Here is a 26,337-nt window from a genome sequence, read left to right as displayed (position 1 = left end):
AATTTTTTGCCAAAAATCTCCCAGCTAGTGAGTATTAAATCCAGAATTGAACCTAAACCCATGGAATCTAAAGCCTATTTTTTTTTAATTTTTAATTTTTGTGGGCATACAGTAGGTGTATATATTCATGAGGCATATGAGATATTTTAAGACAGGAAAACAATGTGTAATAATCATATCAGGGTAAATGGGGTAACCATCAGTAAAGCCCATTTTCCAATATGTTTGGAAACTATTACTAAAAGTTGCACAATTTTCTCTCCTGACTACAGTTTGAAAATGCCAATACTGTTTCATTAATAACAAAACTTGCGGTAGTAACATCGAAGTAATTGCTGTTTATGCAATAGCCAAAACACAAAATACCCCGTACTTTCTCCCAAATCTCCTGATTAAAGGAAATTAATGAATATTCTACCATGAAAAGTAAATAAATGGATATTATTTTGTTATGAATCAACTTCAGTTCAGGGAGTTTTATAATAGTAAAACCCTTTTTTTGGCTAAATATGTATGGAGAAAAAATTATTACTCATTTTATAATAGACAAAGAAGCAATTTTTTTGTAGGCATACCTGCTTAGAGTCATGTATTTTCTCTTCAAAGTTTTGTCATAACCACATGTGCCCAGAAAAGAGTATAAAGTTTTTTTTTACCAATATCAAATAAATAAAAACAACATTAAATTAAATACATTGATAAATTTAAATGAAAATGGAAAATTCTTCACTTTGAATGACAGCATAATTCTTCACCTTGTTCACTTTCTCTCCCTCTCTTTTTTTAGCCACAAATACAACTTTATTTGTTGAAAAGCTTCCTGAAAAAGGTAGCACTGGGTGTATAGCCTGTGTTTGGCATTTTATCCTCTAAAATTTGCTTGTTTACTCCCAAGTCACTGGAAAAGCTATGGACCCCAGACATAAACAAAGATAAAAACCCACTCCCCACAAATTTTCCCCATTGTAAGAGTAAGGCAGAAGGTACCTTTCTGCAAGCAGGCATATCTAAAAAACCATCTAATTTAATTTTAAATGTAAAAACGCTTCTAAATTAACATATACATACTTAATTCTATGAATAAAGAACTATGGCCGGGCACAGTGGCTCATGCCTGTAGTCCCAGCACTGTGGTAGGCCAAGGCAGGCAGATCATGAGGTCAAGAGATCGAGACCATCCTGGCTAACATGGTGAAACCCCATCTCTACTAAAAATACAAAAAATTATCTGGGCATGGTGGCACACGCCTGTAGTCCCAGCTACTTGGGAGGCTGAGGCAAGAGAATCGCTTGAACCTGGGAGGTGGAGGTTGCGGTGAGCCAAGATCATGCCACTGCACTCCAGCCTGGGCGACAGAGTGAGATTCTGTCTCAAAAAAAAAAAAAAGAACTATAAGAGGCTGGGTGCAGTGGCTCATGCCTGTAATTCCCTTGGGAGGCTGAATCGGGCAGATCATTTGAGCTCAGGAGTTTGAGACTAGCTTGGGCCACATGGTGAGACCCAGTATCTACAAAAAATATAAAAATTAGCTAGTTGTGGTGGTGCATGCCTGAAGTCCCAGCTACTTGCAGGGCTGAGGTGGGAGGATCACTTGAGGCTGGGAGGTGGAAGCTGCAGTGAGCCGAGATCATGCCACTGCACCCCAGACTGGGCAACAGAGTGAGACCCTGTCTCAAAAAAAAAAATAATAACTATAAGATATAAAAGTTCACTCACTGTTTTTAAGTTAAAGGTAACCTCCATGACAAAACCAAGATGTTCCAAAAATCTTTTTCCTATTTTTTTTTTTTTTTAAATCAAGGGAATCCTTCCCCGCATTGAGAAGAAGCATCATGCCACAAGGTGAAAATGCCAGAAGGCTACATTTTCCTTTAAACTCTTAAAATGTGGTAATAAGGTACTTTAAAAATAATACATTTTTGATCTAAAATCTTGTATAGCATTATGTTATAGAATACAGAATACAAACATTTGTGTGTATGATGAATAACATTAGAAATGACATCATAATAATCAGATATACTCTATCTTCATTTTTGTTTGCATTATATTTTCCAGCTGCTGGTTTCAGAAAATTACTGCTGGAGTTCCTCTCTTCTTCACGTACAGCAGAGAGCAATTTGCAAAGTCATGCAAGGGTGAAAATGTGATTGAAATATAGGGATCGTTCTTAATGAAAGATGTTACTGCTTTGGAAATTATGGCTAAAACTATTTCAGAACTCACTTATATTCTTTTTTTTTTTTTTTTTTTTTTTTTTTTGAGATCTGAGTCTCTGCTGCTGTGTCACCCAGGCTGGAGTGTAGTGGGAAGCTGACCTCGCTCTCACTGCAAGCTCCTCGGGCCTCCCAGGTTCAGGCCATATTCTCCTGCCCCTCAGCCTGAGTAGCTGGGACTCAGGCTCAGCCACCACGCCCGCTAGTTTTTTTTTTGTATTTTTAGTAGAGACGGGTTTCACCATGTTAGCCAGGATGGTTGTCTCGATCTCCTGACCTCAGGATCCTACTACTGGCCTCCCAAAGTGCTGGGGAGCCAGGAGAGTTTGAGCCCGGCAACTCACTTATATTCTTAAGCCTTATGATATAATAGTCTCCATTTATAAATATACTATCAATTGTAAATTACTTGGCACCAAATGTAAAGACTTTTTTCTGCAGAGTTCTTTTCACTGTTACATATTTACATACATTTGTATTTGTGTGGTGGAGTATTTTGATCAGTTTTTGTTTTTCTTTAAATGATTAAATGTTAAGCTCTTTAAAATCAAGTGTAATTTTACTCATCAAAATGAAAATGTTACCCAAACCTTAGATCAAAAGGGGGCATCTTTTGATATTTTCTAAACTTCTAAATATGTATTGAGGTTCAACCTATGACTTAAAACATGACTAAACTGAAAATGATCACTCTTTGAAGTACTATTGTTTCTTGTTTCTAAGCTTTAATATTGTGCCCAATTTAAATTTGGATGTAGCTTAAAAATCCTTTGTTCAAAGAAGCAAGTAGAATTGACTAATTTTACATGAAGATGAAAGAAAAAAATGATGGAAACTTCAAGCCGTGGTAGCACTTTGGTTTTTATAGTTTATGTAACAAAAATCTAAAAAGTATTTTTAAAATAATAATCTATATTTAAATGCTCTTATAATAACCAGAACACACAAAAACATTTTTTGCAAGCTAACTAATGTTCAGGAAAAAAAGAAAAATGTGTATTTCTAACAGTAGTAAAGATGGTTGAATTTTAAATATTCTCTCCTACCTGGGCCATCCCAGTCATCTGTCTCAACTCCAGATTGCCCCGGTTTCTCTGACTGTGTGTCCCCATCTGATTCTGCTGTCTCCTGGATTCCTTCATCATCACCTGGAAAACACCGACACAAGGAGAGAAAGAAAATGAGCAAAGCCCTCTCTTTCACATTCACATCCTCATTAAGGGCTGTCCTTATCATATATCTAATTACAGGTTTGCTATACATATTGTCATTATACTAATAAACGTTCACGATTATTTTGATATCTATTGTGGCTTCACAATAAAGACAATCAGTATTTGTTATCAATAAATGAATGAAGTTAAGTACTATAAGCAATAAAAAATATTTCCATGTAAAATTTCCTTTGGAGTTCTTAATATATATAAGAAGAAAATGAAATTGCAGTTTATATTTTTTCTAATACTTTTGATATAGAAAAACTTAACTCATTTATTTCCAAATTGTAACTTTTCTAAAGATAAGATGCAGATAAATAAAGATCATAGAATAAGACATATCTATGGTTTTGGTTGAGTTTAGATTACTTTGAAGAACATTTTTATTTTTCCCCAGCTTTATGCTTGCTAAGACTGGGTCTTATTTGTTTTAAAAATATAGTATAAAAGGCCATAATTAAATGATTAGCCAGTGACTCAACTCCTCACAATAAAGGAAACTATAAAGCTATACTTTTGCTTGAATAAATAGGCTAGTTTCTATAATTGTATGCCATCATTTTCACATTAAAAAGGCAGTAACATTCTGAGCAAAAATAAAGTTATGGCAAAGGAGAAACCTTAAGGATACAACCATATTTTAAAAGTAAAAAGTCTAATTAATGAGTACCTTCATTTTAAGTGATAATGTAGCAAAGTATGTGCTGCTTTTAAGGAAAAGTAATCCACTTTAACACAATGTATACTTTAAAATATTAACTAATATGTTGTCATAAATGGTAATAAAATAAAAACAAAATAACAAGAAAATATGAAGACAGAAAAAAATAAATATTAAAATCACAGCAACTATGCCTTGAATTTAATAATGCCAAGTTTTTTGTTTTTGTTTTTGTTTTTTTGTTTGCTTGTTTTTGAGAAGGAGTCGCACTCGCTGTCACCAGGCTTGCATGCAGTGATACAATTTCAGCTCACTGCAACCTCCACCTCCCAGGTTCAAGCGATTCTCCTGCCTCAGCCTCCCAAGTAGCTGGGATTACAGGTGCCCGCCACCACACCTGGCTAATTTTTGTATTTTTAGTAGAGACAGGGTTTCACCATGTTGGCCAAGCTGATCTTGAACTCCTGACCTCAAGTGATCCACCTGCCTCAGCCTCTCAAAGTGCTGGGATTACAGGTGTGATCCACCGCACCCAGTGAATAATGCCAAGATTTTTAAATTAAATTGCTTGCCTATCTGGCTTTCTCTGAAGTATCCAATAACTATTTTCCATATAGGTGCCCAACTCTGTAATACTACTTAAATCTTCGTATGATTATACAAAAAAAAAAAAAATACATTGACCTAAAAACTTTCAAAGTAACTTAGAAAATACAGAATTTTCAGGAAATCATGATTATGATAAATGACACAATGTGACGTTAATATGAGTTTTGAAGTTAAAATTCTATAGATTTTATTTTCATTTCTATGTGTAGTTTCATAAAATAAATTTAAAAACTGGAATAAAGGTAAGGAGAAGGAATGTAGAAACCCAGGGTCAGCTCTGTTGAACTCCGTTTACTTAACAGAGTGCATGGATTCTGGTGGATATTAAAGAATAAAATACATAAACCACACCACTGAATCTCATGTCTGAAATTGAAAGATTTTTGAAAATTGATTTATCTTTTCCTTTCAGAACTATCAGAATGAATACCAATGAAATTCCCTCCATAATATATTTATTGAGCATCTACTATGTTTAAGAAACTGTGGTAGGAGCAGTATAATATTTACAGAAAAAGACAGTCCCTTTTTGAAAATATAAACACAATTAAGGAGAGTAAGTTGACAAATGAAAATGCAAGGTAAGGTCCAAGTTTTTAAAACAATTATTTTAAAACGTTTTTAAAACAAATAAGATCAAGTCTTAGCAAGCATAAAGGCACAAAGGCTCAGGAACAAAAAAGGGTTTATCATCTGTGCCCCTTTTTGCAGGTTACATAGATGCTAGCCCTGAACTAACCAAGTTCCCTTCTGCCTGACTGTACCTGCTCTGGCCCTTCTCTACCGAGACTCCTCCTGCTTCTCTCAATCCAGAAACTATGGGATGAAAGCTTCTCGCAATCCAGGAACCATGGGATGAAAGCCTGGTGAGCAGAAGGTTTATGGTATCCATTTGGATTGGTCAGATCCCAGGCCTTATCAGTAGTCTTTGAATATCACCCCTGCATACATGTAAGTAGTGAACTAATGTCATGTAATTAGCAGACTGGCATAACTAGAATCACAATCTTAGTCTTGGTGGAGAACCCTAATGTCTCCTGGACATTCTCTGCTTGCCCCTTCTTGCTGGCCCCAATCCACTCTCTTCCTTCTAGGCCCTGCTTTGTGACCCAGGGATCCTGAACTCTACTATAGACTCCAACACTGGAGCTCCCTTGGCCTCTGATTTCTGAGTTCAGCCACCAGAGGCACTGACAGCATAGCAGAGGATCAGAGGTAGGAGGGGAGAAAGGTCAGGTATTCATCCCTTATTCCCTTCCTTCTTGATGGTCTTCAGTTGCCAGCAGTGACTGTATCGCAGAATTAGAGCTCCTGTTCTATGGTGCCCTCCTGCTCCTGCATCAGCATCTTCTCTCGTGTCTTTTGAGACCAGAAGTGCTAAGCTTCTGACTACGGTGAACACTTAGATGCTTCCCAATCCTGGTTTGTTTCCCTAGTCCCGCCCACACCTTGTATACTATCCCTTCACCAAAATCCCTTTAGTTAAACCCAGTGACCACATCATCAGTTTCCTGATGGACTCTTACTAATACACTCCATTTCCTCCCAACTTCTTATGCTACTTTAATGATCTGGGGCCAGTCACCATGTATGCAATATTTTGAGTGACACTTTCTTTAAATTGACTCACTTTTTAATAACTTATTTCATAAATTTAAAAAATATATATTTTAAAAACAAACAACATATATGAAAATCAAAAAGTTTATCATTACTACAAAGGGAAAATCAGTATCACATGCCAAAAATAGAAAGTAATCACAAAAATAGATTTAACAAAAATACGGATAATACTATTAAATGCTAGCTACCATGTCTATTTAGACTCTGAGTTTCTATCTCATTGCTTTGTATTAGAAAGAGTAGCAAGTACTAGAGGAGTATTTAAGTGATAAATGGTAATATGAAATTGAGACATTCTCACTGATATACAAAGAATATAAGAAACTTAACTTTTTTACCATTGATTCAAGGCTATTTAATAAAATATCAGTGTACCATCTTAATCTTCTTGAGTGCCACTAGGGATACCTGACCCAATTTGGGGAAATGTTGACCTTTCCAACACTTAATTTTTCATGGAGGCTAGAATCCACGCAATTATTTACCACTTAGATGAGTGACCTTTTGATTACATTTCCACAGACTGAATGGAGTTTCACTCTGGGAGCTAATTCAGGGATGTATACAAAAGGAGTCGTTCTCCCCAATGACAAAGAATAGAGAATATACCCTACAGTTTTTAAATAGCATCCACCCCTTCCAAGCACTTTTCTCATTCCTTATGAGTCTTGAAACAGGAATTTGAGCACCAGAGGGGACTTTGGAAATCATGTAGCCCAAATTAGATCAACTTACTATTCAGGAAATTGATGCACAGATAGGGTCAATACCTTATCCATGGACTTACAGCTACCGTATTAGTTTCTGCATAAGGAACTTCCCCAAATCTCATGTTCCAGCAATAAGTGCTTCCCACACATCACAGGGGTGGCATACTGAAGCAGTTTTATGTAAATCTCCTTTCCCCAACAAGCAGGATAGTAGGGCTATGGCATCATAAAGGTCACCAAGAACAGCAGTTTGTACAAGTTTAGAAATTAAATTTGAGTCTCCTAATTGTTAGTCTGGCATTCTTTCCAAAACATCCTTTCTCTTTACATCTCTCCTCCAGTTGAGAACCGTGAACACCTGAATAATAATCCCAGAGCAACCCATTAACAAGCAACCATGAAGCCACACTGTTAAAAATTATATAGCCAAGAGCCCAGATCACAGAGAATAAAATCTAAGCAGAACCACTTAGAGAAGTTATTTTATATTCCGGTATTAACTGTATTGTCCTTAGATTCACACAAAGGAGTAAGCCTTCCTGCATCTTACTTTTACATTTTAGTCATTGGAAACCTATGGTGCCATGCAAAATTCAACCAATCATGAACATTACTCACACATACTTTTGAAAATACAATGAGAAATATGAAAAAGGAAAAAAAAACAGTATTTTCTGTTGAGGACTATATAATCTAGTTGGGGAAATAGGCAATATGCATGAGAGCAGTAGCCACTGATAAAAACCTACAATTAAGATAGTTCATGAATAATTCCAAGTGGTAAGACATAAAGTATAGAAATTCAGAGATCAGAAGCGTAGAAAGAGACTGACCATGAAGAAGTCATATAATGAATTCTGGAGTTCCACCCTCATGTTGACTGCAATGAGATGCACTGGAGGTGTTTCAGTGGGGGGACTGATATGACCCTGTGATACAAATACAGTAACCAACCTATATTGACTAAGTTCCTATGAGCGCACCTTGTCAGACTTTGGGTCTTTTGAGTTCTCCCTTACACATCCGTAACAACACTAATATCTCAAACATTCTCTCTCCCAATTTTTGTGAGACTATGGGTAAGTCTACCCCAAAATACTTTATTAGGCAAATTACATGTTTTTGGAAGAAAAAACAATGAGAAAAAATAGAAAGGAGTATGTCTGGAAGAATACATTGCTGATTTAATCAGAGTTATCACAAAAATTAGAACTTAAAGAAAATGATCCAGTTGAACTGATAAACGTTTACCTCTGTTACACAGAAGTGATACAAAGTGTTCTTTATTCATTAAAACACAGCTTTTTGAGGGCCAGGCACTGTGCTGGGCACTGAGAATATAAAACAAAGGACTTCTCTCATACATCACATATAGACCAGTGTAGGATATAGACAGATCAATAGGGAATTGCAAGCCGGTGTGATAAGTACTTTGAGGGGAGAAGTTCATGATGGGACAGGAGCACACAAGCTTGACAACAAACCCAGACTTGATGCTACAGAAGTTTCTTGGAGGAAGAAACCAATAAATATCTGAAAATTTGAAGATGTGAAATTGAATTTTGTAGGTTTAATATCCTGAGGCTACATGACTAGAAACAACTTTTTTTTTTCTTTTTTTTTTGCGGGGGGAGACAGAGTCTCACTCTGCCACCCAGGCTGGAGTGCAGTGGCACAATCTCGGCTCACTGCAACCTCCGCTCTCTGGGTTCAAGTGATTGTCCTGCCTCAGCCTCCTGAGTAGCTGGGATTACAGGTGCACACCACCATGCCCATCTAATTTTTGTATTTTTAGAGACGGGGTTTCTCTATGTTAGCCAGGCTGGTCACAAACTCCTGACCTCTGGTGATCCACTTGCCTGGGCCTCTCAAAGTGTTGGGATTACAGGTGTGAGCCACCACTCGCAGCCAGAAACAATTTTTAAGATTAAAAATGGTAGCTACCTTCCCAAAGAATTCCATAGGAAAAAGATTATGGTAATTAAGTTATTGTGCAGGAAACATGGCAGCTTGAAGTTGGTGAAACCAGATAGTTCAATGATGTAAGAGTATAATCCAGAAGACGTTTTAAGATACTAAAGAAATAGTTTGAAAAATACTTCAACTGCCTAATGGCTGACTGAGTGAAGTACTTTCCTTCATGCATATATTCCAAATTTACCCCTGATCATTATCATCCAATATCTGATAGAAAAAGAAAATGGCAAGATGAAAATATTGTAATTCAACCTATTAAGGGGTTGACTGAACTAGTAGTTTCATATGATTAAAAAACTTTCATTAAATGTCACTTATCTGCCAGATCAGAACTGTAGAGCTTAGATTTCAACTTGGTAGTAATACTCAATAATGATAACCTAGATTCATTGGATGATTTCCTCTAATTTGTTTCATGCATTACAAATAATTAGATATTGAAAATAAGTATTGCAGAGTATTTAAAGAAGCACTACAAAAGTAGTTAAGTATACACATTTAACAGCTCAAAATAAATTACAGTTTGTACCTCTTTTAAGCTACTTATAAAACTAGGTAAGGTGTATGCAATATATATCACATTAATAAAAAAATTTGGAGAGGAAAGAATAATTTAAACTTTCTAATTATTTAATCATATTTTTTAAAGGAAGAATGCAAATAAAAAAAGAAAGATGACTAAAACAAAAGAATCTCATATGAAATGATAAATTTGGATGTGGAAAACAGAATGGATCAGAATTTAATTTATATTCATTTCAATACCTGCTATATGCAAAATACTGAAATCATAAAGATGAATAAGGTATAGATCATGTCATCAAGATCAGATTCTATATTAAATCTAAACATGGCTATCATCTCTCAAGCACTACTCAGCACTAGGTATATCGCTAAATACTTTATAAACACCACATCAACAGCTCTGCCATGTATTCATATTCCTATAGTTCAGAAAAATAAACCAAGAGGGAGAGATGTGGAAAGATGCCCAGGCATACTGCTAGTAAGTGGCAGAACCAGGATTTGATGCCAAGTTAGTCTGACTCCAAAGACCATGCCCCTAACTTATTAGGACATTACCGTCAAAGTCGACTACAGGGCAAGCAACAGAGATTGCAGGATGTGATCTGACAGCTGCTTTCTCCTTATCATGTTTAAGCCCCATTTCTTCATTGTGCTTGCATAATTTTTTTTTTTTTTTTTTGAGACTGAGTTTCGCTCTTGTTGCCCAGGCTGGAGTGCAATGGCTCAATCTCGGCTCACCGCAACCTCCGTCTCACGGGTTCAAGTGATTCTCCTGCCTCAGCCTTCCCAAGTAGCTGGGACCACAGGCATGCACCAATATGCCCGCTCAATTTTGTATTTTTAGTAGAGATGGGATTTCTCCATGTTGCTCAGGCTGGTCTTGAACTCCCAACCTCAGGTGACCCACCTGCTTCGGCCTCCCAAAGTGCTGGGATTACAGGCGTGAGCCACCGTGCCCAGCCGCTTGCATATTAAAATAAAATGTTTTACCGATTTGATTTTATAAGCATTATTTTTTCCCTACGGTTTACTATTTTACTTGGCACTTAGTAAAATCAACTACATACAAATGTTAATCAATTGCCATTGCTCATTGACCAGTTAAAAAATTAGATTTTAGTTTCATTCTTTTTACCATAACTTACGGCAATATCATTACATTTGCTAATTAATTGCTTTCAGCACATTCTTTCTATTTAATAAATAAAATGTCAAAATTTTCCAACTTTTAGATTCTTCATCTTCTAACTTTATGTCAGAAAACTAGTTCTTATTTTTATGGTAATGTTTTGACATAATTCATTTTTTAATGCTTTTTACTAATGAAAAATAACTGATTAAAAATAATTTAATCAAATATGAAATCGCTGAATTACTTTTTAAGAAACTATTTTTTTCTCACAAGAGAGACTTGCTTCTTTCCTTCCAATATATTTATTCTCATGAAAAAGTTATAAATATAACTTTATTTTGATATTAACCCAAGCTTCTTCCTGATTTAAATGAAATTGACTTTATTGATAAACTTTTTTTTTTTTTACTTCTATCCATTTTTTATTCTATGTTTGAAATCAGTACTCTAGAGTAGCTTAGGAAAACTGGAATGAATAATTAATAGCAAGATAATAAGGACAAGCTTGTTAAGATATTGCTTCACGAGCTGTGTTGGTAGGAAGAGGAAAGGAAGACAGAAAAAAAAGATGCCAAGAAGAGAATTACAGAAAGAGCTAGGAACTCATTTGACATCCATTCATTTACTTTCTAGATTTTTTATTCATATACTTTTAAATAGAAATTTCAGTGCATTTTCAGCAAAGCACAAACATATTTAATGGGATAACCACTATATACATCCAGCGACCAATTCATAAAATGATGAAATGGAATAAATGTCAAGCAGTAACAAAATCTATAATATTTCTAAAATTATGGCTATGGAGTTAATGGTTTTCCGTCACAAGATTAAACTCTTTTGTTACTCTTTTAAAAGATATCATACGTATTTTGTGGGCCTTTCCATTTTTCTTAGTCTAGGTTTCAGAATCAATGAGAGCCCTATAGGAGGAAATTGAAGGTGTTATTGAGCAATATAATGCATAGCATAAATGGCTCGGGGAAATGCACTTGAATATAGTCTTTGAAACACATGAAACAGGATCTTTAAATACCATATTAGGTATTGTTGGTAAGGTGGTAAAAGCATTGGCTCCACTCGCCAGGCAAAAATAATTTAAAAACCGCAAACAAACACCTTTTCACTGAAAGTTAAATACTTCTGTAGAAATTAAAGATTTGCCACATTCTGAGACAGTCACTTTTTCAGCACAGAATAGCAGCAGTGTTTGAAAGCAGTCATGCAAGCAAACAGCCCTTCTCAACCTTGCTCTTTTAATCCATGTAGTTCCTATCAATATTAACCTCTTATAGAAATTCTTGTACAATATAACTATTGAACTTTCTTGACTAGGAGTGTTACTGTAGCTGTTAGTCATCCCTATAATGTATTTTGCAATCAGCTAAATCATCAAAGTATTTTTTAACAATGAACAGTTCAGAAGTGACAGATCTACTTTCTTGTTCACAACTGCTTATCAGAGAATAGATATCACATATGTTTTCCAGGTGCTTCCTATAGTTAGGATACCTTCACAGAAGAAGCTCATGAAAGATAAGGTCATAAAAGAGATGAAAAATGTGTGAGCTTCATACACTTATGGTTTTATCATCAGACAAGATAGCTTTGGTTAAAGGACTGTAACAGTCAAAAACAGAAAACTGCAGCTCATACTGAAGGGCGAGGACATTAAAGTTTAAGATTCAGTTTATGTTTGCTTTGCCTAATAGCCTCACAATATTGTCTAGCTTAAAACAATTGTTTGGTTATAGATTATCCAAACAGAAATGTCATGTTAAATTAATTCTATGTTACCAAAGTATAGACACGATTCTAATCTCCAGGAACAAAAATAAAAACATGCAGCTGTCCCCTTTATGGCAATACCAAAAAAAAAAAAAAAAAAAAAAAAGCATTTCAACTGTTTGAAAAGAACAGATCCATTATGTCCATTATGTTTGTGGATTCCCATCCTGTTTTCTAACTCAGATCTCCCTTTGACTTACTACTTACATATAATAAAATGTAGAGTTTTGCTATCTTCTGGGTAGTTATATTCAGTATACAATTATTTTTTAAAAAGCATGTGACTTTTTTGTAACCTATTTGGGGCTTTCCTATCTGACAAAATATTATTTTGACAGTAGTTTCAGATTCCTTAATATGAAAGATTAAGCAGATCAAAAGACTAGAACCCACATTTATTTGGCTATACATTTGAGGAATGTAGATGAGGAAACAATTCTGAAACAGTTGATAACAGTGGTCCAGGGCTAATACTGTCATGCTGAGAAGAAACTCAATTTCTTCTTTTTTTTTTTTTTGTACAGAGTCTCGCTCTGCCTCCCAGGCTGGAGTGCAGTGGCGCGATCTCAGCTCACTGCAAGCTCCGCCTCCCAGGTTCACGCCATTCTCCTGCCTCAGCCTCCAAAGTAGCTGGAACTACAGGTGCCCGCCACCACATCCGGCTAATTTTTTGTATTTTTAGTAGAGATGGGGTTTCACCATGTTAGCCAGGATGGTCTCGATCTCTGGACCTCGTGATCCACCCGCCTCGGCCTCCCAAAGTGCTGGGATTACAGGCGCGAGCCACCACGCCCAGCCTCAATTTCTATAGTTAATGCATGACTACTGTCATTTGTAGTGTATCATCATAGCTAGTAATGGGAAAATATTTAAAATACTAATGTTTATGTTTACCGACATCATGTAAAAGTCACAATTGAAGTATTGATAACTGAGGAAGAAAGAACAGTGAATTATTGAACACAGTACTGAATATTGATCCCTGCTATCAATATTATCCTCCATATGAAAAGAGTTTTACTCAAAGTTTAAGTTCATTGAAGATTTGATGCATAAGGGAAATTTCCACATGAGATAAAAAAAGGCAAGTTTTAATCAGTATTGTGTTTTGATAATTTCATTCCTCATTATTTCTCTCAACGAGCACATGAAAGGGTGAGATACATAAGCAAGTGTGGGAAAACAAGGCATTCTATTTTTTTTTTTTCTTTTGAGTCAGAGTCTTGCCAAAGCTGGAGTGCAGCAATGCAATCAGTTCACTGTAACCTTGGACTCTTGGGCTCAAGCAATCCTCCTGCCTCAGCCTCAGGTAGCTAGAACAATAGGCCCAAGCCACCATGCCCACCTAATTATGTTTATGTTTTGTAGATATGAGTATCTCACTATGTTGTCCAGGCTGGTCTCAAACTCCTGGCCTCAAGTGATCCTCCTGCTGCAGCCTCCCAAAGTGCTGGGATTACAGGCATGAGCTACTGCACCCACTCCAACATTCTATTTTAAACAATGTTTCTAAAATTTATATTTCAAAGTTTATATTTAAATATTTTTTCTTATTATCCCTTCCTCTACCTTCCCTTCAAAAAGTCTCACTCTAACTAATGTCATTCCCATCAGAAGAAGATTCTAAATACCTACGGCATTTCTTGTTCCAAGAAGAGACACAGTAACACCTTATGGTCTCTAAATGAGGATATTCTGTACTATAACCCAATCATAATTATGTTGTTCTGCCAGTAAAAAACCACTATCTCTTCTGTTTGTCTGCCTGTGTGTTTATTTGAGAATATTATTCGTAAGCAAACACTCATTATCAAAGTGTTCCATTGTATTGTGAAATAGGACTTTAAGTCACACACTCAAAATGCAAAGGCTGGAGAAGTAGCCAATAGAGAATGCATATTCTAGGCCTAACAAAGGCATCGTTCCTTATCTGAATGCCCTTTATATAACACTAGTTCAAATACTCTAATGACGAATGACTCTCAGAACTCACAAATAAGGGCTAACATTTCTTTCTCCTAACAAATCCTGGTTTTTCCTCCCGCTTCATCACTGGAATTATCTTCCTCTTTCATTTTCTCTCTCTACTATGGCTTATGGAAAGCTCAGATTTGCAATTTCATATTTCAGCTTTCAGAATATTTATCTTCCTCTTTATGCTTCATCTCTACTATTTCCTGTCCTTAGCCTTATGATCATTGTCCTTCCTGGTCTCTCCGGTCCAACTCACACCCATCTCTATTGCTCTCCTTGCATGCTCACCATGCTGGTGTCGCTCACATGCTGTTCCCTCTACCTGAAACCCTATGACTTCTTTTTGCCTAGTTAATGCCTCCCCAACTTTATTCCATCTTAAGTGTCACATTCTTTTTTTTTTTTTTTTGAGACAGGGTCTTGCTCTATCACCTAGTCTGGACAGTGTTATGGTACTATCACGGCTCACTGTGGCCTCAAACTCCCAGGCCCAAGCAACTCTTCTACCTCAGCCTCCCAAGTAGCTGGGACCACAGGTATGTACCACCATGCCCCACCAGGTTTTCTATTTTTTATTCTTTATAGAGATGAGGTCTCCCTATGTTGACAACCTGGTGTCAAACTCCTGGGCTCAAGCAATCCTCCCACCTTGGCCTCCCAAAGTGCTGCAATTACAGGTGTGAGCCACCATGCCTGGCCAAGTGTCACATTCTTACATTTTCTCTGACCTTCTTCACTAGATCAAACCACCCTGCACCATTTGCATGATTATTTTATTAATGTCTGCCTCCTCACTATAAGGTAAATTCTACGATATCCAGGACCTTGCCTGTGTTTACTTACCACTGTATCCACAGCATGTCTCATATGTCTGACATAGCAGGTGTTCAATAAATACTTACTGGATAAGCTAACACAGGAATGTTGAATGCACTGACTGCCATTATGCTTTCATTCATTAATTATTCTAATAACCAAGCAAAGCAAATAAAAGCTATCCATTTTACATAAACTGAAAACCCTCCATAGTAACATAATTTAGAGTTGGGCATATGACCACCTGACAACAAAACAGAGGCTTCTCTTTTAGCGTGGACCATACCATAAAAATAAGTTGTGGGCCAGGTGTGGTGGTTCATGCCTGTAATCCCAGCACTTTGGGAAGCCCAGGTGGGCAGGTCACCCGAGGGCAGGAGTTTGACTAACATGATGAAACCCAGTATCTACTAAAAATACAAAAAAAAAAAAAAAAATTATACAGGCATGATGGCGGGCACCTGTAGTCCCAGTCACTCAGGAGGCTGAGGCAGGAGAATCGCTTGAACTGGGGAGACAGAGGTTGCACGGAGCCGAGATTGCACCATTGCACTCCAGCCTGAGTGACATTGCGAGACTCCATCTCAAAAAAAAGAAAAAAAAGTTGTGGACAACGGGATGCAAGGCAGAGAGTCCTGTGGCCACTTCTGGGAACCTATTGTTACAGCTGCACCTAATCCTAACAGAGTTTCCACATCTCTGGGAAAAAAAAGAATATTCTAGGTCCCATCAGTCTCCTTCTAACTCAGATGCACATCTAGCTTCCACACCAGAGATAGTCCCAAATTAGTTATCACAAGATGCATTCAGACTATTTTTACTACAAGGTCTTCCAACAGCGTCTCCTCCCTTAGTGCCAGCAACAGGTTCTTGGCTGCTGGTGATAACACCAGAAAAACATAGATAGTACCCACAGCATTTTCCAGAGTTTCAGAAATGTAGACATTCTTTCCCTCTCTCTTCATTTTTTAGCATAGCACTTTCAAAATCAGGCTTTTCATGAGTATCTGTGGTCTCTTTAGGCAAAGGATAACTACCCTGTAATGATAATAGATTTGGAATTCAGGTATCTAATATAAATACAAACTCTTTTTGTGCATCTGTTTGGTTTTCCAACAAATTAGGAAGTTGAAAACAAACTTAACATTCTTGATCCTGGTTGTCTCCTTTGAAGATCACTAATACTTACAGGTACTAAAATGGGTTGATTCAGGCTTGGTGGAAACCAAAGCTTATACAATTCAGGGGGCCTCCTCAAGAAAAAGAATTCAAAGTCCCACTTACAAAATTAGGTGCAGGGCCTTGGGAGGAATCTGTCCAAATGAGGAGTTCTGAAGTTTAAGCTTCATTAACCTCATAGTAACCACAGTAAAGGTCAGAACTATCTTTCTCAGATAAACGGTACTGCCCCAGTGCTCAGGTGTTCCGAAACCCCTGTCAAACAAGCCTCAGAATTTTGAAGCAACACTTAATATTTATTTGAATTATCTGAGTTTCAGAATTGTCCCACACTGTTTTGAACTGTCCTAGGTTCATCATTTGATAGAAAAATAATTAAAGAATTGTGAAATAAACTAAAAAGGAGAATGAATAGATCTAATATATTTGACAACGTTAGGTGTGAAAATAAGATGCATACTACATACTTTTTCAAAATGCATTCCTTTTATTAGTAATTTGATATTTTTAGGGGCATCTTAAAAGTCACCCAACACAACTGCCAATATTGTAGAGAAAACACATCTGAATTGGGTTTTCCTTAGCATATAAGCTACTTTTCCTGTCCATTTTTTTTTGTATCATTTTGCATTTTTGTAGAATTGTTTCCCATTAAAGATTATTGTATTTTGGTATTCCCTTTAGGAGTCAGCCACCAATACAGAATATAGGAGTACAGAATGCACAGATTAAATGAGACAGATGCGTGCTGGTGAATGGTTTCCACATTAGAATGATGCACATTACCATAAGGAAGCTTGGGAGTGAATGCATTGCTTCCTTAATCAGCCCAAGTTTAACACTATTCTACATATATATATTTATATATATTTCCTTGTCTATCTTGTGCACATGTTTTCTTTCCTTTCTTAGATCACTGTATCCTTAAGAAATGAGAAAATTATTTATGTAGTCATCTTTCTGCCTCTATACATGCAGGATCACATATGGTCACACATACATATCCATGCTTACAAGAAACAGGTAACATAGGTTCTCAGTATTGGTTAACTTGCCTGGGCCATAATTTGCATCGAAAAAAATTACAATTTACCTAAGACCTAAAATATGCCGTCTTGAGCTAATCATATCGCAACAATAGAAATTATATCAAATCGCATTGTTAAATACGTAGAAAGCAAAGTGTGTTATATATCTGTATGACAGATTTCCAGCTTGGTAAATTTATATCATTAAAAATAATCCTTAAAGAGACCTTCCTTTCTGTCAGAAAAATATAATCACAGCCTACTGTCTGTGCAATTCCACTTTCCATCTCTGCTATGTGCTAAGACTTGTTAAGATACAGCCACTGTCAAGTTTCAGAACAGTTCCTTGTCTAATCTTTCTACTTCTCCAGATCTTTGATATAGAACCTGTTAGAATGCATTGCTTACTTTTCCAGTTCCTATGTTTATCTCACTTCCACTCTTACCATCTGTTGTACTGCATTTCCTTCAGAAAAGTGAAAAGTTTTCACAGTGCCCAGAGCTTTCCCTGCAAACAATGCCCTTTTCCCCTCTTCCTTCCTTCCTTTCTTCGTTTTTTATTTAGTCTTATTTTGTGTTGAGGTCAAACTATTTTAAAGAGTTCACTTTGCAAACATTTCTACAAGGCTGAAGTTCTTATCCAAATAGTTTTGATGGATTTGTAAACATTCCTGCCATTTATTACTGGCTTCTGCCCAAATACACACATTTTGGTGTGTCCTCACTCTTTTAAACTACCTGAAAGCAACATCATAAGAAACAGGCAGTGAGAACCTGTAGCTTATTGCATTTCTTTAAAACAAGGCAATATAATTTTCAGTTAGTATAATGAGACTAACGTGCTTTCAATATAGCCCCTTACATTATATCAAAATCCCAACTCCACTTATTGCAAAATGGTTTATATTGACAGAGTCTTTCAAGAAGTACCAAAAGATAGAAATATTTTAAGAACATCCCTAATTCACTTAGGTTAGCCTTTTTCTTTATTTGGTTTTGTAAACACCCTTATTTTTGACTGACACATCATGTACAATTAGTGTTTAATAGAAAATGCCCAGTAAAAATACCTTGAAAAAGTGAGCTTTATACTTCATATATCCAACCTTCTTCAGATGTTTTCCTCTCCCTCCTTCTACAAGAGTTATATAACAGTGGACATCAGGAAGCAAAATTAGTTCTCTATTTTTATTAAGCACCAGTAATGCAAGTTCTCATTCTGTGTTAGTCTTTAGCAGTTTTGTTGACTTTGGCCAAGTTGCTGAGCCTCTGGAAGTCACAGGTGAAAACAGCATCTACCGTGTAGGACAGTAAGTTGATTAGAGATGATACATATACAGGAAGATGTCTGACTTTCAGGAGCAGTCAGCAAATGAACGTTGTTATTACCATTATTAAAATTATTATAATTGGCACATAGCCCTAATGCCAATCTCTGGACTCTCACTGAATGACAAAAAAAGAAGCTGAAACAGCAATCTGCATCCTTTATCAGTATTTACTTTATTGGTGCAACACATTCAGTTATTTTTACTTGACCTTTTAAGAACAACAAAAAAGTGGCTGAGTTTATTACTATAATTAAATTCATCGCACCACAGCTTTCTACATTTCCCATTACACAGTCTATGTTTAGGCCTACCAGAGGTAAAGATATCCCATCAGGTAATAGATGGACAAATGCTTTAATATTGCCTGTTGCTTCTCAAATGATAACAAAAGCATTGTGAGAAATTTTACCTACTAATAAGAAAATCTACATTTATGTGAGAAGATTAAGAGCTTTTTATCAAGTTTAATACGCCTCAAAAATACCTTTAGCAGACTGCACAGTTGAGATCTGTTGGTCAGCTCACAGAAAGAACAATGAATTTAGTTTGTCATATGCTAAACAGTAGTACATATTATCATATGTTACTCACATAAATGACCGTGGGTCATTTCAAACATTGTATAAAAATTAATCACTTTAATTTGGTTGCAATTATGATGATATATCTGAAATGAGAGATGAGGTAAGTAGACAAAGCTTTATCTGACCCTTATACAGAACACTGAGTCATGAAGCAAATTTTTATACCTTCAGATTCCATCAAAACCAAGAAAGTGTTTACTCTTATAAGAACAGAGTTCCTTCACATGCTCTCCCATTTTTCCAACAATTGTGGTTTTTTAAAAAATCAGTCTCATTCCAAGCAAAAACTATGTTTTGGGACTTTTAAGATGGCTGTAAAAGAGTGATACCACAATGTCATAAGGTATAAATTTTTTCAATCTCATGAGATAAAAGCACTTATAGGACACAAATTTTTTTTTTTTTTTTTTTTTTTTTTGAGATGGAGTCTCACTCTGTCACCCAGGCTGGAGTGCAATGGCGCGATCTCGGCTCACGGCAACCTCCACTTCCCGTGTTCAAGCGATTCTCCTGCCTCAACTTCCCGAGTAGCTGGGACTATAGGCACACACCACTGCGTCCAGCTAATTTTTGCGTTTTTAGAGACGGGGTTTCACCATGTTGGCCAGGCTGGTCTTGAATTCCTGACCTCGTGATCTGCTAGCCTTGGCCTCCCAAAGTGCTGGAATTACAGGGTGAGCCACTACCCGGCCTATAGGACACTATTAACCTCTATGTTTACATTCTAAAAAGTATTACTTCTCATTTTGCATTGCTAGATGATTTACCTAAGAAAAAGTTAATGATTTTAAAATAAATTTCAGGAAAAAGAAGTACTGAATCCAGGAAAACAGAGGCTCTGCCAAGGAACAATAATGTCATGTGGAGGGAGGGGGAGGTGGCGGAGAAGGGAAGGGAGGTTCCTGCCAAGCAAAGCTGGGGGCTGTTCAATCAGCCCTATCAGTGCTCCATCAGTGTCTCCACTCCAGCCAAATCCAGAGAAAACAAGGAGTCAAAGATTCAGGTCAATAAGCTTATAGGCGATTTGCACAAACAGTTCCTCCAGCAAGGTAAAAAACAAAGTCATATTGGCTTTTCTTTTTTATTCTTTCTCTTTGAACTCCCTGGTCCAAACACACCCTGGAAATGTCAATGTTATATGCAAGAATTTAAAGAGCTGAGCTTCTTAATCCCGTTAAGAAAAAAGGAAAAAAGTTGCCGGTAAAGGTCCCCTTCCTTATTGAACTCAAAGTGATTATGGTAGAGCTGTCTTATGCAGATTCTGATTCCAGTTACTCAAGCATCAGAGGAGGCAAAAACATGTCATTAAAGGCATAACCAAGGAGGAAAGAAAGCATGTTCATTGAAAGGTTTATAAAATATAGCGAAATAGACTTTCTGAACTAAAAATAATAATAAAATGAACATAAGAAACGAGGAAACAAAATACCATGATGTTTGACATGGGATCAAATGAAAAACAACGGTTACTACTCCCACAACCAAAACTGCATAAATATACAGTTTAAAAAAAATTCTTTTCGTTAAGACTCTAGATAAACTTTTGTTGCTTTACCTTAACATTCAGGCAGGCACCAGGGGCAGGGAGGGATTAATGCCAATAACCTCAACTTAGATTTGTTACAAGTAACAAGGAGGAATATGGCTTTTCCTCTGTTATTTCTTAATCTTTAAACAAAGCCACAAAACTACAGGAACCAACAGAAAGAAAGGAGGATGGGAGGAGGGGGGAACATTTCAATGAGCCTGGCAGCCTATTGGCAGAAGAAGTTGAGTACAATGACGAAACTGGTTCTACTTCTCTGCCCCTCGATCTTTCTAATTCAAGAATGTGGAAAGACAGAAAACACAAACCCAACTCTGCTATTGTGGAAGGGAACAAAGTGACTCATATCATCCTCAAACACCCCCAAACTGCTGTTCTGGAAACCACATTAATGAGCTACAGATGGAGTCTCATCAAGTCCTTGGCTACAGGGATAATTCTGATTGGGGTTATCTGTATCCCCTGACAGCTTTCCCATTTTACCTGTTTCAATTTCCTGCTTAACCTTTCCTTTCTGCAGGCCTTTCTTCTCCAGGCGTATACACACTGTGTCGTGGCCATGTCTCGTCTCCCAGTCTTACCTCAACTCTCTTCTGTGGCTCACACACTATAGTTTCTTTCCACAGTTCTGTTCCCGAAGGCTTCCATAGTGGTGGGAATCCAACAGATTCCAAGAGCAGCAAGTTCTACAGGTGTGACAGTGCCTCTTCTGCTCCCCAGCTCTCTGCTGTCCTCTTCTGGCTTCCTGTAACACTAACCTCACAGGTACTACAGACTTGACTCAGTACAGGAAGCTCATTCCTTTCCCTCCAGTCTCCAATCAAAGTTCACGTTCCCCATCACTCTATGAAATAGCATGTGTGTGCACGCTATTTCACCCTACCAACTTTGCCTGTTTTATTTTTCCTCATGTTCCCCTATCTCACCTAACATTATAAAAAGTGATTCAACTGTTTATTGCTTCTCTCTCTCCTCCTGAGAGTGGGGACTGACTTTTGTCTAAAGCTGTATCCCAGCTCTGAGAAGAAGGTCTGGCAAAAAGCAGATGCTTACTTAATATGCGGGTTGAGTTGTATTGAATTTGATCTAGTGAACATAAGTGAAAGTTCTGACAGTCCTATTAAGTATCTGATCTGTTTGCTTTTGATTGGTATTAATTACTTCTGGGGCTAACACTAAATCCAAGTCTGAATAACCCAGGTTTTTATTCTATTTTCTTTAGTATGCTTTACATTTTTTATGTTAAAGAATCTTTAAAATAACCTTTGTTTTCTGCACACTATGTGGACTCTTTTTGAATGCAGTGAGAATTTCCACTGTTACACCATGTATCTTTCCTTACTTTATGTATTTCCATCATGACCCCTCCTTTTAGCCCTAATATTTCCAAATTGAAGACTGCTAATTTCAGTTCATTTTTCTAGGGCATTAATTACACCCAAGTATGTCTCTGACCATTCTCCATATCTAGATGCAAGGACGAGGCACAAAGATTTTTCGTCTTTCCAAAGCAACATTGATAGCATCATTTTCCATTCTGGCCTTTGTTTTAAAATCATAACATCAGTCAACAATTTGTAAGGACCCTCTTTAACTTTCCTGGATAATCACTGTAGATAATTCAAAGTTCACGTACATGTAGTTTCTTTGGGGTTATCTTGTTGTTCGTAATTCAATAGGTTTTCGGGGAACAGGTGGTTTTTGGTTACATGAATAAATTCTTCAGTGGTGATTTCTGAGATTTTGGTACATCCCTCACTTGAGCAGTGCACACTGTTCCCAGTGTGTAGTCTTTTATCCCTCACCCCCCTCACTGAGTTATCTTTTTTTAATAGCACTACATTCTACTAGCATCCAGTGACACTGACCTGATTCTTCATGTTCACATATTTTGTGACATTCTCCTGGAATTTATCCCAAAACATGTTTATTTCACTTTACAATTATTAATTAGAACCGCTCCATGCCAACCCCACTCTGAAACTCACTGTCTTTGAGTTTACCCAAGAATTGCTCATATATAGGTGTTCCCACCTGCCAATAGTGACATAACTAAACTCCCAAGGTTGCTTTCCAGATCACATATATTTCAGTTCATATTGATTTGCTTAGTTCTACAAATACATTGATGTACTTCCATGTCGGGGCACATAAACCAGAAGAAAGGCAGACAAAATAACTGAATCAAAAAATTCAGTACCACAGGAAATATATAGCACTTATGGACTGAGTCTTGATGTCTTCATCATTTATAAATTCAAGGAAATAATCTTGCTTGTTTCCTTCCTCCCAGAGATACTGTAAGGCAAGATGCCACGTAATCTAAACTCATAAACAAAAGAAGACAATGTAAATTGAAAGCATTGCTTTATATTTTGCTAAAATGTTTAAAATCTAAAAGTATCAAAGTAAATTTCAAGTAGCATCTTTTTATAAACATAGTTCTTTTCCTTTCTTTGAAATGAAAAATTGGAACATGAAATATGCAACTAATCCAAAATAAAAAGAGACACAGGAAATGCCAATAGAATTGCCAGGTTCAAATTTTAAGCATGCAACTATAACAAGGGTATCTCTGAGATGGATTTATATAATTAAGAATTTTATACATTAACTTTAACATAAAATTCTGACCAACAATCTTGGACATTTCTGTGGAATCTTACATTATACAAGTGATTTGGGTTTTATGTAATCACATGGTTTATAATGACTAGAAAGTTTACTAATATTAGTAAACGCAACTTTGAGACTTGTAGAAAAACTTGCCCTTCAACAAGAACACAGATAATATCAGTGTGGAACTGAGAAAAGTATTACAATAATAAGAGCCATTGAAGAACTATAATTTTACTTAATCACTGAAAATATCCTGTATAATATAGATGCTCAATTTCAAAAGGAAGTAGAAACTTCATGATAAGCTATCTTCAGAAATGTACAGAGTTTTTCTTTTCCTTTAAAAAAGTTATGATAACATATGATTGGTTTTATACAAAATCCAGTTGCTAAAATATGACGAAAAATATGTAGTAACTCTATGTGTATCCTCAGTATGCTCCCCTGATAATGTGTCAAAATATCTTGTTTAGAGAACTCAGACCTTCTGGCCACATTTTTTGATCTGAACTTTCAAGCTATCCTTTGTTTAACAGAAAAAAAACATTCAATGTACAAAATCTTTATGCTTGGGACCCACATAAGTAAGTAGGTCACGGGTAAATTTTGATCATGGGTAGCCTTTAGACCAAGAAACTTTCCAAATAATCCAATTCCTTTTCTAGTAAATATCAACAATTTTTAAATTGTCATAAATGATTTAAACCACGTGCAAAAAGTATATTTCATTAATGAACCCAAGATATTATTATTATTATTACTATTACTATTATTATTTTCTTTTTGAGATGGAGTCTTGCTCTGTCACCCAGGCAGGCGTGCAGTGGCTCAATCTCGGCTGTCTGTAACCTCCACTGCCTCCCGGGTTCAAGCAATTCTCCCTGCCTCAGCCTCCCGAGTAGCTGGGACTACAGGCACCACCACCACACCCGGTTAATTTTTGTATTTTTAGTAGAGATGGGGTTTTGCCACAGTGGCCAGGATGGTCTCAAACTCCTGACCTCAGGTGATGCTCCCTCCTCAGCCTCCCAAAGTGCTGGGATTACAGGCGTCAGCCATCGTGCCCGGCCTAAAAATATTTTTCTTCAGAGGAATATGTCTTATTTGCTTTTCCAGTAATGACACTGGCATTGTTAACCATTTAAATACTTCTAGTATTTTTTTTTTTTTTTTGAGATGGAGTCTCGCTCCTGTCACACAGGCTGGAGTGTGGTGGCACGATCTTAGCTCACTGCAACCTCCGCCTTCTGGGTTCAAGCAATTCTCCTGTCTCAGCCTCCCAAGTAGCTGGGATTATAGGCGTGCGCCACCACACCCGGCTAATTTTCGTATTTTTAGCAGAGATGGGGTTTTGCCATGTTGGCCAGGCTGGTCTCAAACTCCTGATTTCAGATGATCCACCTGCCTTGGCCTCCCAAAGTGCTAGGATTACAGGCGTGAGTCACCGACCTGGTCACTTCTACTCTTTTAATTGCTAATCTGTCCTCTTCCTCACAATTGGCAATAAAATATAATTATGTGTCACTGAGAAAAATTGAGAATTTCAACAGAAAGATTAGTTTCTAATTTTCCAGAGAGAAAATATTCTCTTTCCATTGTAGCTAATCAACTTAAGTGAAGAATGGATAGCATTCCTTGCATGACCTCAAGGGATGAAAAATCTATCAAAGAGTTGTCTTTCCTTTGTACCAGTTCCAACTGACTTCAGTGGGAATTCCCTGGTCATACATTCTGTGAGAGTAAAATAATGAAATTATTTTCCTATCAATAGTAATATTGCTATTTATCCTGACAAATATCATGTGAAAATAAGAATTATTATTCCCACCCATTATGACCTTCTACTTTCAAACTAAACATTACAGAATTATCTTATAATACATGTAGGTTATATATTATTTAATATGGTCTCTATATCATATACTAAGTATTATTTTACGTACATCTGACATTAAACATTTTTCCAACTGTTTATAAAATAATTAATAATAATATCTACTGAATCCTGTTCAGAACAATTGTAATTTAATGTTTTTTCTTAGTTCCTAAAGGCCTGTCATTATTTTTCATGAGTCAGGACTCTGGTTAGTACAGCTGGAGTGACTGTCCTAAGACCACAGTTACATCATCATGTAAGCATTTGCCATAAATCTATTTTCTCCCAGGAAATTACTACCTTAAAACTTGGAGTTCTTTACTCTTTTATTAAACATAGCCCTTAACCAGAGATCCTCCCAAAATTTGCAATTCATACAGTAATACCTATCATACTGCCTTCCTGGATGAATTAAATTGACAAAAGGTATGAATCCATACATTAACTCTTTTATCCACCTTCTAACTCTCAGCTCCTCTCTTTATTGCAGTATCGCAACATAAGGTAGGTCTTCTACAATGCACAAAAGGATATATTTCCTAACAAGAAAAAAAATTGAGATGTCTTCAAACATAAATTTAAAAAATATCCATCTCCAGCCAGCTTAGATTTATTGCCATAGCTACATATCATCAATAAATGGTTCTAGCAACTAAGGAAAATATTAATTTGGCTTGAAATCTGAGTCAACACTAGGAAAAGAAGCCTATTTTGTTCATACTTTTCTCATTTTCAATTAAAAATCTCTGATGTAGGAGACAAGGACCATGCTACAAGTCATCTTGAGGTCTACATGATTAAGGAGATTTTTTTGAATTTCAGTGTGTCCAGGTGCCACTCTGTTTCCACAGTTTTAGGGCCTGGGGTTCTACTGACGACAGGGATGGGAGCTGACTGACATCTTTTGTTTCTGACATTTTTT

General features: G+C 36.6%; 1 protein-coding gene across 5 annotated transcripts in view; it reads right to left on the bottom strand.

Annotated features, from left to right (window-relative positions):
- Positions 1–26,337, bottom strand: part of ZFPM2 (zinc finger protein, FOG family member 2) — a 501,246-nt gene that overhangs the window by 379,361 nt on the left and 95,548 nt on the right. For all 5 annotated transcript variants that reach the window (XM_017962214.3, XM_017962215.3, XM_017962213.3 and 2 more), the window contains one exon: positions 3,264–3,365. In XM_017962214.3, the coding sequence (XP_017817703.1) occupies positions 3,264–3,365 (102 nt within the window). The remainder of the gene's footprint in view (positions 1–3,263; positions 3,366–26,337) is intronic.

The sequence above is a fragment of the Papio anubis genome, chromosome 8 (genome assembly GCF_008728515.1).
Source record: "Papio anubis isolate 15944 chromosome 8, Panubis1.0, whole genome shotgun sequence".
Classification (NCBI taxonomy): domain Eukaryota; kingdom Metazoa; phylum Chordata; class Mammalia; order Primates; family Cercopithecidae; genus Papio; species Papio anubis.
The sequence above is the reverse complement of the archived record's forward strand: the minus strand, read 5'-3'. Positions and strand labels throughout refer to the sequence as shown.